At 32.6% G+C, this 14,416-nt stretch overlaps 1 protein-coding gene across 1 annotated transcript in view; it reads left to right on the forward strand.

Annotated features, from left to right (window-relative positions):
• The window catches only part of LOC127710082 (uncharacterized), a 467,780-nt gene that overhangs the window by 369,673 nt on the left and 83,691 nt on the right, over positions 1–14,416 (forward strand). Inside the window, exons 62-63 of the mRNA XM_052215826.1 lie at positions 608–763; positions 5,254–5,397. Coding sequence (XP_052071786.1) covers positions 608–763; positions 5,254–5,397 — 300 coding nt within the window. The remainder of the gene's footprint in view (positions 1–607; positions 764–5,253; positions 5,398–14,416) is intronic.

Raw genomic sequence — 14,416 nt, forward strand, 5'->3', positions numbered from 1 at the left:
TTAAACAAAAAGTTTATGTCTAGGTATTGTAAAATCTGAAAAAAGCAAAAAAAGTTTATATCTTCATTTGGTGTTCTGTCAGTTCAGTTCAAACTTGTATTTATACCACCACTTTAAAAAAGTGGGGGTCTGTCTGTCTGGCCGTCCGTCCATCCGTTCCATGAATATTTTTCATTGCATCTTTCTGGAACTACATCATAAGGATTTCTGAAATTTGGTTTCAGGGTTTATATAAGTCAGCTTTAACGTGTGATGCATTTTCAGATTCATCACTCAACAACTTCCTGTTTACCGAACACTTACATCATTTTACACATAACATCCAAGTTGAAAATTTTCGTGACACATTTTTCTCATGAACTAAATTACAAGGATTTCTGAAATTTTGTTTCAGGGTTTACGAGTCAGCTATACTGTGTGATGCGTTTTCAGATTCATCACTCAACAACTTCCTGTTTACCGAACACTTGCATCATTTTACAATAACTATTTAAATATTCCAAATGCATATTTGGGAGGGGGTATCATCAGTGAGCAGTAGCTCGCAGTTTCCCTTGTTGATTTTGCTGCAGACTATACTATGAATTGTTTCCTTTAATACTTTCAGGAGACTGTGATCCAGGATACTACATAAGTGGAGATAACTGTGAACCCTGTGGATATGCCCAATACCAACCTAATAGACATGCTAAAATGTGTCTGAACTGTTCTGTCAATCAGAATACTAGTACCACGGCATCTACATCTCAGTCTGCTTGTCAAAGTATGTATCTAGTATCAAAATAGCTATCCTTTTATAAGCTGGTCCAAGTATGTAGTATCATTATATCTTACACCTGGCTTTTCAAGATATCTGGATAGTACAATAGCAGCCATCTTTCTATAAGCTGGTAAAAGTCTGTATGAAGGACCATTATACTTGCACCAGGATTGCCAAGGTATCTGTATAGTACCATAGCAGCCATCTTTCTATCAGTTGGTCAAAGTCTGTATGAAGGACCATTATAAATTCAAATTCAAATTTAAATATTTATTGCCATATAAACTTTAAACATTAAGTTTGTGACAAATACAAAATAAGTAGACAATATAACTAAAATTCACATAATTATATGTATACACAATCATTCAATTACAGTAAATAGTCATTGTCCCCTGTCCTCAGTTTTAATGACTTTTTGATGTAGGACCCCAATTTATTTACTTGTGATGGTATTGATGGATTGAGTATAAAAATCACCCTTTTTTCATCAGACAAATCTTTAAAAGAAATTATACTTGCACCAGGATTCCCAAGGTATCTGTATAGTAACATAGTAGCCCTCTTTATATAAGCTGGTCAAAGTCTGTATGAAGGACCATTATACTTGCACCAGGATTGCCAAGGTATCTGTATAGTAACATAGTAGCCACCTTTCTATAAGCTGGTCAAAGTCTGTATGAAGGACCATTGTACTTGCACCAGGATTGCCAAGGTATCTATATAGTAACATAGTAGCCACCTTTCTATAAGCTGTTCAAAGTCTGTATGAAGGACCATTATACTTGCACCAGGATTGCCAAGGTATCTATATAGTAACATAGTAGCCACCTTTCTATAAGCTGGTCAAAGTCTGTATGAAGGACAATTATACTTGCACCAGGATTGCCTAGGTATCTATATAGTAACATAGTAGCCACCTTTCTATAAGCTGGTCAAAGTCTGTATGAAGGACCAGTATACTTCCACCAGGATTGCCAAGGTATCAATATAGTAACATAGTAGCCACCTTTCTATAAGCTGGTCAAAGTCTGTATGAAGGACCATTATACTTGCACCAGGATTGCCAAGGTATCTGTATAGTCACACCCCATTCCACAGAGTGCATCCCAAGATTATCCTGCAATCACATTGTTTACTCACTGTTCAGCCAGTGTCTTTTGTTACATATTACTGAGATAAAGGATTGATTTGATTATTGATGATGACTTGTTGTGTGTATGTGTTATAGCCACTTCCTGATTGATTATAATTAATATTTTTATCTTTCTGGACTAAAGTTCAATGTGAGCTATTGTCATCACTTTGCATCTGTTACATGACTGTGCTTTTGATATTGGTATAATTTGCCCTTCTTCTTGAGAATCACTGAATTTAATGAAACAATAATTGACAGAGAAGTACCTTACACTGGACATTAAGTAAACAACAATCAATCAATCCTTAACATACAAGGTCCTTTTTAATCGTTTTACCTTGGAGCAGTTTGGTCTATGACCATCTTGGCTTGTTTTTTTTTTCAATTTCAGATTGGCTGAAACCATTGACAAATATGCTCTTGTCAAGGGTAATTAAAGTTATTTTTTAAGCAGATTGGAAATTTATAATGGCTGCCAGCTAAAGTCAAAGTTTTCACTGAGTTAGAGTTTTAAGAGTTTGAAATTGAGTCATTTAATTTATTAGAAGACAGAGCTACAGCAAATTCTGCAATGTAGTAAAGATTGAAAATGCATTTGTTCGTGTATTCTCTCTTTGTGAAACAATTATAAACATTTTGAAATTGTTATATTTCTGACAGTAATTGGTTTTAATATGACCGCAAAAAATTTTTGCGGTCGTATATTGGTATGATGTTGGCGGTGGCGTTGTCCGAAGACACATTGGTTTTCGCACTATAACTTTAGTTTAAGTGAATGGATCTCTATGCAATTTTACCATAAGGTGAAATACCACAAAAGGAAGGTGGGGATTGATTTTGGGGGTTATGGTACCAACAGTTAAGGAATGAGGGGCCAAAAATAAGCATTTTCTAGTTTTCAGACAATAACTTGTGGAAAGGTGTATGGATCTCTCTGAAATTATACCATAAGTTTCCATACCACAAAGGGATGGTTAGGATTTGCTTTGGGGGGTTATGGCTCAAACCGTGTAGGAAATAGGGGCCAAAAAGGGGGAAAAACAAGGTTGTCCTGGTTAATGGACAAATACTTTAGTACAAAATATAATTTAAAGCAGTGTAAGGGAGATAAATCAAATACATCATTTGAATTACCTCCCTTACACTGCTTTTAAATTATGTATAAAGTAATGGTTAATGAACAATTAAGACAATTTAAAACAGTGTAAGGGAGGTAATCCAAATACAACGTTTTGATTACTTCCCTTACACTGCTTTTAAATTATGTTTAAAGAAATGCATATTTATAAAGGAAGACCTGTAAAAAAATCCATATGAAAGATTTGACACTTTATTTTTAATTCTATTATAAAATAGATTAAGTTAGCACTATGGTCCATCATCCAAGCATCCATAGGATGTGATGGATGATGGACATTCTGTAAGGAAGCCGAAGGCTTCACGGGTTAAAGACGAATATCTTATTCTACAGGCTAGTAACCACCTTGTTTGACAGTTGAGTGATTTTAAATCATAGTCACCTGTACAAATCCACTCATGCGTGCATATATAAACCCGTGCACACCTGTATTCTGTCTCATTTTAAAGTATCACAAAAAAGGATAAGAGAGAAAAACTCATTTAATTGTTATGACTCAACTGTAAAACAAGGTCTTTACTAGCCTGTAGAATAAGATATTCATCTTTAACCAAGAAGCTGTAGGCTTCTGTAATAGAATGGTAAATTTAAATGGGTAATTGGAAATTTGAATTGAGATTATGACCATATCTTGCGGGAAAGAATTTTTTTGGGGGAAAAGGGGGGGGGTAAAAAGAAATTGTGGGGAGTCAATTTTTTCTCATTTCAGATTTCAGAAATTAAAAAGAATTATTCTTCAAATTTTTTTTTTTTTTTCAAATTTCAAATATGGAAAAATTTCAAGAAGTAATCTTTAATTGCACAGAATGGCGCATTAGATTTGTAAAATCTTTGACCACATTTATTCATTTGTTATGCCGAATCTGACCGTGAATTTAGATTTTTAATTTTGGGTCCAGTTTTCAAATTGGTCTACATTAAGGTCCAAAGGGTCCAAAATTAAACTTAGTTTGATTTTAACAAAAATTAAATATTTGGGGTTCTTTGATATGCTTTATCTAAACATGTATTTAGATTTTTGATTTTTGGCCCAGTTTTGAAGTTGGTCCAAATTGAGGTCCAAAATTAAACTTTGTTTGATTTCGACAAAAATTGAATATATGGGGTTCTTTGATATGCTGAATCTAACCATGTATTTAGATTTTTTATTTGTGCCCAAAACACCCCCCCCCCCCCCCCCCCCCGCCTCCCCCCCCCCCCCCCCCCTTATCAAATTGAGGTCAAAAGGGTCCAAAATTAAACTTAGTTTGATTTTAACAAAAATTGAATATATGGGGTTCTTTGATATGCTGAATCTAAACATGTATTTAGATTTTTAATTTTGGGCCCAGTTTTCAAGTTGGTCCAAATTGAGGTCCAAAATTAAACTTTGTTTGATTTCAACAAAAATTGAATATATGGGGTTCTTTGATTTGCCAAATCTAACCGTGTATTTAGATTTTTAATTTTGGGTCCCGTTTTTTAAATTGGTCTACATTAAGGTCCAAAGGGTCCAAAATTAAACTCAGTTTGATTTTAACAAAAATTGAATTCTTGGGATTCTTTGATATGCTGAATCTAAACATGTGTTTAGATTTTTTATTATGGGCCGAGTTTTCAAGTTGGTCCAAGTAGGGGTCCAAAATTAAACTTTGTTTGATTTCAACAAAAATTGAATATATGGGGTTCTTTGATATGCTGAATCTAACCATGTATTTTGATATTTGGGCCCCGTTATCAAATTAGTCCACATTGAGGTCAAAAGGGTCCAAAATTAAACTTTGCTTGATTTCATCAAAAATTGAACTCTTTGGATTCTTTAATATGCTGAATCTAACCATGTATTTAGATTTTGGATATTGGACCATAATAGGTAAATTAAACATTTTTAAGTTCTTAGACCACATTCATTCTGTGTTAGAAACCTATGCTGTGTCAAATATTTAATCACAATCCAAATTCAGAGCTATATCAAGCTTGAATGTTGTGTCCATACTTGCCCCAACTGTTCAGGGTTCGACCTCTGTGGTCGTATCAAGCTGCGCCCAGCGGAGCATTTTATTCTCAAATAAAAAACTTTTGCTGGAGAATTGAATATTTCTGGTGTATGCATTAGAAAACATTATCATGGGAAAAGTGTAGTTTTATATTTAGTATCATATTTTCACTTTTTGTATTCATTAAAATTGTTAAAATCACGGACGAACTTTGCTTCATATCTATTGCTGTCTGTTGTAGTTTACTGCCCTAAAGGTCAGGAAGGAAATGTTAGTTGTGCTGACTGTCAGACTAACTATATCAAACAAACAGAAGGAATAGCAGCCTGTAAGCCATGTGAAGGGAATTATACTTCCAATGATGCACATGATGAATGTAGTAAAAGTAAGTTTTATCATAAAATGTGTTTTAATAGGACTAAGTATGGTCTCTATAAATTTTCAAGGGAATACTGAAAACTAATAAACTTTCACCTCAGCCTGCTTCTTTTTCATTGAATTTACAAGTAGTTTTTATTGGATGTAACGTCTAATGTGTAAGAATACTTACTATTTACTCTTTTTAATCCCTTTGCTAAAAGATAATGTGAATCAGAACATTAAGCTTTCAAAAAATAAAAATATGTTCCTTGTTAGTTTTTAGTGCATAAGAACATTAAATTAAATATGGCCATCAAAGACGAGCATTTAATGTTAGATTGATTTGAGGTCTATTAACTCGGGATAATATGATTCTTTTACCCATCCAAATGGATTTTTGCAGTGAAGGTAAGTTATTGATTTTCAGAATTTGACTTTTGCCACAACAGAATTTCTGAACTTTATGCATGATTTTTCAGTCTGTACAAAGGTTTGTCCTGTATCAAGTTAAAGTTCTGGTTTAAGGAGGTATACCATGAAATCTTTGTTACAACAGCTTGCTTTGTAAAGGGGATGGGGGTGATATTGTTCTCCGGTCTGAATGTCAATCTGTCCTGTACAGAGATGGGTCTAATTACTTTCAATGTAATTGATTAAATTACAATTACTTTGTCAATTGTATGATTAAATTAATGATTACACCATTTCTGAAAGTAACTTATGAAATTAATGATTACATTGGCAAGTAAATTACATCTGATTACAATGAATTTCAAAATAACATATTTGAATGATGTTAATGAATAAAGATTTTCATGGTTATAACTGTAGCACTTTTTGAGAAAGGATTTTATTTGATACGTTATTAAATAATAACTTCATACTTCACATATCTGATCCCCTTTTCACAATGAAAATCAACTAATTCGCTGTACACATATATAGCTAAAAATGCTGATATCAACTCACTATGAATATGGCATGTCTTGAGCATATTTTTGCCAAGGTCTTATGGAATGAGAGAAACTGAATTTCTATACCAGTGAGTTTTATTTACTACACAGTCATTTCTACCTTTTAACATGTCCTCGCAAAACTAGTTTTAAAAAAAAAATCATGAAAATAACATTTTGTTGGTATTAAGTTATATGTATATCCATATTTCATAATATCTTAACATGCTGAAAGTCAACAAAACTATTTTAACAAGTTATATATTTATTAAAAAAGAATAATAAAATGTTCATTTAGACATGATTTATTGACCATAAACACAATTTGAGAATTTTTTTCATTGTAATCAGAATGTAATCAAAAAGTAATCAGGATAACAAGGTATTTTAAAAAGTAATTGATTGAATTGAATTACATGTAATCCGATTTTTGGCTGCTTAATGATTACTTGAAAAATTGTAATCAATTACAGTTGATTAATGATTAAAATTACAATTACCCCAAGCCTGGTCCTGTATCAGGTTAAAGTTGACAAATCAGGGTTTTGACCGCGATTCTGCATTTCTTTATTTTTTATTCCTTAATTAATTTTATAATAAAGTCATGGACATATAAACTTGAAATGTTGCACATATTATCTGTATGATGTGACTTCAAAAAATATATGCCAAATTATGGTTTTACCCAAATTTCGCAATTACTCAAAATGGAAATGTACGTGATAGTATGAAAGGACACTGTATTTTGAGTACCTTTATTATGAAATTTTTGCTATACATAAGGTCCCATTAAAGATATTTTATCTTGTTTACAGATTTTCTTTACCATTACACAGTTGTGGGACTTTGTTTTCATTAAATTGACATTTTTCCGTATTCATTTTAGGCCACCCTTAAAAAATTGTTTGTTTAGCATTGCCGACCCACACTATCAGCAGGTGGGTAGGTAGGTAGGGAAATTTTTTTTTTTTTATATTTAAAAGTTTTATACATGTAAATCATGAAGTCACTAGATCAATGGTGTCTAAAGCACTGCAGCATTGTTGTGTGTACATGCTGATGGTTTCTTTAAAAGGGGTCAACCGTCAATGTCACATTCTACATCATATGGATAATTTCATGTAAGACAGTCAGTTTTATTGGCAGAGTTAACCTAAGTACCCAGAAAAAAACACAGAACTGAGGCAGGAAACTCACAAATTAACCATATAAAATGTATGACGTGAAAATTGAACTTTAATTGTGGGACTGCCCATTGAACAGAGACCTGATGTCACATCTTGAAGTTGTGGTCACAGTTTGGTAAAATTACCATATTTTAAATGGCTCAACCACTACTGCTCCTTGTACAAATAGACAATGATTTAAAACTTTGATTGTTTGCTTTGGTTTTATAAACATCACTTTCTACACCATATGGGTAATTTCATGGCAGTCAGTTTTGTTGGCGTACTAAACTGTAGTACTTGAAGGAAAGTGCCAACCTGCGGGAGGAAACTGACTAACCTTATCACATATGACATGAAAATCAAACCTTAATATTGCAACTGCCCAACTAGGGCTCAAACCAACACCTAGAGGCTAGTAATCATACATGTAAGGTGTGACAAACTACCATACAAACACGCCTACTGCCCCTGATAAGTTTTGAGGATAAAGGATCTGTACCAAATTAGGATAGCAAAATATTAAAAATTTGGAAGGTTGGCACAAATAGACATGGTGTTTATACTAATATTATCCAAGTGCAAGGTTTTTTCAGGGCTTGGTTTAAAACGTATGATGAATTCAAAATGGAAATATGCAGTAGTACAGACAATTTTTGCAGATAAATAAATTATGGGTTGTAATGCTTGTTTGATTAACAGAAATCTGGACATGCATTACATGAATACAGATAAATTAATGAGCCCTTAGAATTGTGGAAAAGGAGGGGATTTTATTCATCACTAGTACACTAGATACATTTATAAATATGTTTCTGTCAGTACCTTTTATGTTTTAAGAATTATCTTATTCATGTTAAGAAGGAAGGCAATAAAGGGGGAAGTACTTCAATTGACACAAGATGCTAGTCTTTAAAATATGTATGTTTTGTACCAGGCTAGCATCTACTGGTACAAAACTAATATAAACCTGTAAATCTGGGACCATTTTGGTCTTTTAGCGTTGGTGCTTTCAGCCATAATTATCTTGAATGCATCATTGTGGTTCTGACTATAATAGATAATTTGTCAATGATAAATTTCAAATATTTAATAAATTCAACAAATGTAAGAGCCACGCTTATTTGTTCTGTGATGTCCCAGTGAAAAGCTTCTATCTCATGAAGCGACAAAGTCAAGCAGACATCAACTGTTTTTGCTTTACAAAAGATAAAATTTGAGTCCTCTACAAGGTCTCTCAGAACGTTTCTTTCAAAGAATAGCTGAAAATTTGATTTTTGATTTCCCTTAACCAATGCATTGCAGCATAGGGAGATGCTTCCCCCTGCCGGCCTATTTGACATTACTTATGGCAGACTTTTTCTATTCCATGTCATTAAAATGTTTGCTCCCAATACAGTGTAAGGCAAGCGCTTTCAAGATCGTGATTTGAAATAAGTAAAGCCAGGAACAAACTCGGCGGATACGATCAAATTCCGGCACAATTTCGATATTTTTTAAATAAAAAAATACAAATTTCTGAAACGCAAATAAAATTATTTGGAAAGCAAGTTTTTCAGTGGGTCGGGCGGCAATTCCAAACAAATGAAATTTTATTTTAGACCTTAACTATAAAAACATTAGTAATAGCTTTTCTAAAAAAGCTAGCCTTCTCTTAGCTGATGAAAGTGGAAAGTGTTCTCGCTTTGTAGATTAATTCATTCAGAATAGCCTTGCATATAAATCAGCAAATTTTACCAAACACGTTATGAAGCAGTATACCGTTCAATGTTGGGTGTCAAATAAGGTCCTTATCGTACTAATCCTTCAAAGCTTAAAATACTGGATTGACATAATCTTTTGTGAGAGACCGTTCTTTTAAAATGCCAACAGTTAGTGCGGTGACGGAATAGGAAGAAGTCAAATATTAAAAGAGTTTAATTTCACTTCATAATTAATACAGCTAAAAATTTAGTCCTAGAAAAATGATTTTACTTGAATTTAAGATTGGTCGTCAAAAAGTTGTATGGTGCAGTTTTTTTTATTTTAGCATTTAGCTAGCAAATTTGACTTCAAATGCAGATCATGGGCTGCATTCAAATATATGTCTTTTTTTTATTTGTTCAAACAAAACACATAATGCTTTATTCATTATGTGAAAAAGATAATTGTAAAAGCCTTTTGATAACAAATTATGAAGGTACAAACTACTGTAAATGGGGACATTTTGTCTTTCACACAGCATACAATAAAGAGCTGATGAATGAATTATATCGTAACTACTAAAAATTAATAAAACTGCAATTTTTCTTTCATATACACAAGTTTTTATGAGGTAAGATTTTTTAAAACGATATTTTTTAAACTTTCAAAAATTTCTACTATTCAATCATTAACTTAAAAAAAATTCCGGAAAGTTGTGCCCCAACCATGATTGGGCTGAATACATAGTTTTCCTCCAAAATTAAGGACTTGATATTACTTGTTTATGTGGATGTTTTATTGTTTCGTTGATTTATTTGGGTGTCTGTAATTTATTTTTTCAGGTTGTGATGATATAGTTTTATTTATTTATTTTTCAGTTGTTTATTTAAGAAATGGGGATCCGACAAAATCCCCAAAGATGACAAAACTGGGAAGTCCGTTGAAAATTGGCTTTAACATTTCAAAGAAGCAAACATTAAGTTTGATCCCTTAAATAGTGCAATTTTCATAAAAGCAGAAGGGGGATAATTGTTTTATTTTACTTACAATCAACCGCGGTATTTTGATAGTCGATAGGTGTAATGATGAAATTTGCCCGAAAGTGCGCGGAGGATTGTGAATTGATAATTCATTTGGAAATTGTTTATTATAAAAGTGGACACTACTGATGCACAAGTCAACATAACATAACAGTGTTTACAGTCCATACTGCAATTGGAAATGCAGAACCTTTTCAAAGACCTAAAGAAAACCATTTTGCTTAGTTCTTTGATTTCAAATTCAGATATATTGAAGATTTCCTGTCTCTCTATAATCCACATGTCAGTCAGTACTTAAAATCATATACCCCAGTGACCGGTACCCCAGTGAGCCAGTGATAAAGGATACCTCGGAAACTAGAATGTCTGCTTCATTTCTTGACCTTTTCTTTGATATTGACACAGATTGACGACTTCAAACAAAGCCTATGACAAACTTTTTTATGACAATTTTAACTTTCCAATTGTCAATTTCCCCATGTTCCAATAGTACTATATCCTTTAAGCCGTCGTATGGTGTTTACATATCTCAATTGATGTCTTAAGCAAGTGCATGTTGAGTCAGTGACTTAATGAACAGGGATGTACTCCTAACATTTAACTGCTTAAAATGGCCGCAGATTTCAAAGGGATACTCAAACTTATCGTCCTTCCCTACGCCTATATCACCCTGCTCAGTCGCCTGTAATTCTCGTATCACGGCTTTGAGACGAGAGCAGGCATTATCAGCGACGTCACAATGTCCGAGGAGAAGTTATCAGCGACATCACAATGAGTGAGGAGACGTTATCAAGCTTGTTTTCATCAAGCGTAAAACTGTCTTAGGGAGGAGAAAAAGACCAGTAATAGAACGATAAACAGATAATCGGGTTTTCTTCGTATAGATATCGTAAAATATCAGCCGCAAGCCACAATGTGAACTTTTTTGGCGAGTGAGTGCAGGGAACGAGCTAAAAAGCTTCACATTGTGTCGAGCGGCTGATATTTTACGATATCTATACGATTGTTGTTGCCTCTAATGTTTCTTAGAGACATACGGCAGATAAAATAGAAGCCGGCTCAAGTCAAGAAATCGAAGTCACAGGTATCAAAGGTTGTGTTTTGTGTACTCTGGTTTGTCTGTGGGTGTGTTTCTTTTTTTGGTCATGGCGTTGTCAGTTTATTTTTGACTTATGAGTTTAAATGTCACTCTGGTATCTTTCGTCTCTCTTTAAAATGGATTAATGTTTTTTCATATGCTTGCATATATTATAATAAAAAAGCAATAACAAAGGCAAGGGATAACACACTATAAAACAATATATTCAAGTAAAGGCTTTGTAAGGCAAACTTGTCATACAACCACTATAAACCTTTACTGGGATTAAAACTTTATTCATTTATTACAAAGACAAGTTTACAGAAACAAGTTTTTTACCACCAGGAGTGCGATATCAATGCTTACTCTAGTTCAGATATTAAATCAATTATACAGACCAGCTAGACCGTAGGACAGAACGATCACGACAATCGGAAACATTCCACAGACTATAATCATGTGATCATAGCAAGTGTATACTGTCGATCAGAGATTTTTTTTTCTTGACTTTTGTTGACAGATATTTAGAGTTGCAAGCAGCAGGACAAACCATTCTTTTCTGGACAGGGTTCATTTGACATTTGTCCTAGAGGCGCCCAATGTTACTGTTGTTTTATGTCCCCCAATTTTAGATTGATATGGCCAAAGTGTATTTTGCAATTACGAAATGTTTTTGAATGTCCAATGATGCTGGATAAAAGCAAGCTACATGTGGTACAAAAACATTTGACCACAACACTATTCCAATGCACAACAGGTTAAATGTCCAAAGCTTAACATCATGTTAGCAATATTATTATAGGATTTGTGGTTTTAAGAAATTTGTCGTGTTCTTTAACCACTTTGGACCAATATTGATATTCGAGATTTGCTAAACCTTCCATGTACGAACATATGTATTCCAGCCAAAGGTCAGAACCTTGAAATAACGTTCCCATAATACAAAAGTCATTTGAGATCTGAATTACTTATTACAGTTACGTATGTTTAGGGCAATGTTAAACCATCCGGCATATAAGAACATTTCTTATCTGGTGTCACTTAGTTTGGGATTGAATAACCGAAACTTTCTCAATATTTAAACGAATAAAAGGCAGTTCTATCATTTAAAATGTCTCTTTAAAGTTGTTAGTTTATTTTATAATAATTTTTATTCTTATTAATACATTTTATTTCATACAAAACCTCATGACATTGTTTAAACTCAATTATAAGTCTGTTTTGAAATAATTGTTGTTGCCAGTTTGCATGTACCGAATTCAACGTTTATGCCCTAAACTCAAGTTTCCACTTTCAATGGGTCAAACTAGATAGTTATATTAACAAATACATATTTTTTTCATATTTTTCTTTACATTTTGTATAGTTTTGACGGCCTTTGTACTTATTATTTGAAAAAGATATATCTTTTTAAACTGAAAACAACCCCCCCCCCCCCCCCCCCCTTTTTGTAAAGTCGCATACGTTTAATCGGAATTCTCATTTAATGATGAGTATCCTCTTTATTGATGAAAAATTGAATAAGGAAGAAGATAGATTCAAGATTTCAATCATTCTACTGCTAAAAGAGTATTTAAATTGGAATTAGATATTCAATTTTGTTTTTCCTTGAAAACGACATGTGACCTTTGATATTGATTTTTGAAAATCTGCACCATATTTTCTTTTGACGACCAAATTAATCTCAAAGTGCACATATTTTAGAATCGAATGGTATATTATATAGCCGTGTACTATTTTTGACCATTAAAATTTATAATTCCGACTTTGGTCACCGGCCTAAGTATTTTCGTATTTGAAATTTATAATTTTCTTTTATTTCTCTTTCTCTCATATAGCACATATATATAGTATGAATGGTCAATAAACCTCAAAACAACTATTCAATTCTTTATTAACCAAATGTTTTACAACATATAGATTACAAAAATATATGATCATAACAAAACAGACAGAAGTATTAAATACACATAAAAATAAATACCTATAAAGACTACTAGAAGTTTGTTCTTGACCCTTCTCATTGTTTTAAGTAATATTCATTGTTTGCTATTAAGATTTTTTTTTTTACATGTATTCACAGCTATTCTATATATCATAGCTAGACTTGGGAGGATTAAAAACTTAAAATATTGTAATGACATGTCCGTTGTAGAAGACCGTAGGTTGAATTTTAGAAGTAAATTGTTTTGTTTGTTGTTTAATTGGGTTGCTGTCTAAACTAATTATGTATACTTCATATCTCCTTTAAAATCATTCATAGAAATTAAGCATTGCTGAAATATGATGGCATACATTTATCATACTTATCATTTTGTAATGAGAGGTAGGGACGAGCCACTAGAATAGGCCTATTTTAAGCTTCATGATATTTGATGAGGTCGAGAAATTTAGGTGATATTTAAGCTAAGTCAAGGTTGAAGATTGAATCTGAAACTAATCAGATGTCGATACTTTTTTCAAATGCAATTAAAATCACTGTCGTAAATGCTTTATATATTTGTCAAGCAATGTATCCCATATGATGAAATAGCGTAACCATGCATCATAGCTATGTGAAGACATACTAATTGTAAAATATTTTATCGCTAGGGTACTGTAAATTCAGAAATTATTGCGTGCATTTATTATTGCGATTTTGTCATTTTGGACTAGAATGCGATTTGAAATTTTGCGATATTGTGAAAAATCCTGTTTAATTCATATGAAAAATTTCAAAATGCGAGTTTAAATTATTGTGATTATAACCCTGTTGCATTTTTCGCAATAATAAAAACATCGCAATAATTTCTGAATTTACAGTATTTTCCTTTTACCAGACTGAGACATTCCCGTTTAAATTAATATTTAATCGAACATATCTCCCTTTTAGTCATTTTTTTATTATTGCTTTTGGATTATCTTACTAAGTATAAATATTTATAATCTAGGCTAAGAAAAAAGCACAATGTTTTCATAAGTATGCTTTCGTGTACAAGATGTACGTAACAGTGAGCAACTGGATAGAATGTTGTTTACAATATTTCAGTAGTTTCGTCTATTTATAGATAAGTGTTACCTGTGTACAGATTTGCATGATTAGTAACCAGGCAAAATCTAATTGCTAAAATAGAGAGTTCAATTA

This window comes from Mytilus californianus, unplaced genomic scaffold (genome assembly GCF_021869535.1).
Source record: "Mytilus californianus isolate M0D057914Y unplaced genomic scaffold, xbMytCali1.0.p SCAF_7, whole genome shotgun sequence".
In the NCBI taxonomy this organism is placed as follows: Eukaryota; Metazoa; Mollusca; class Bivalvia; order Mytilida; family Mytilidae; genus Mytilus; species Mytilus californianus.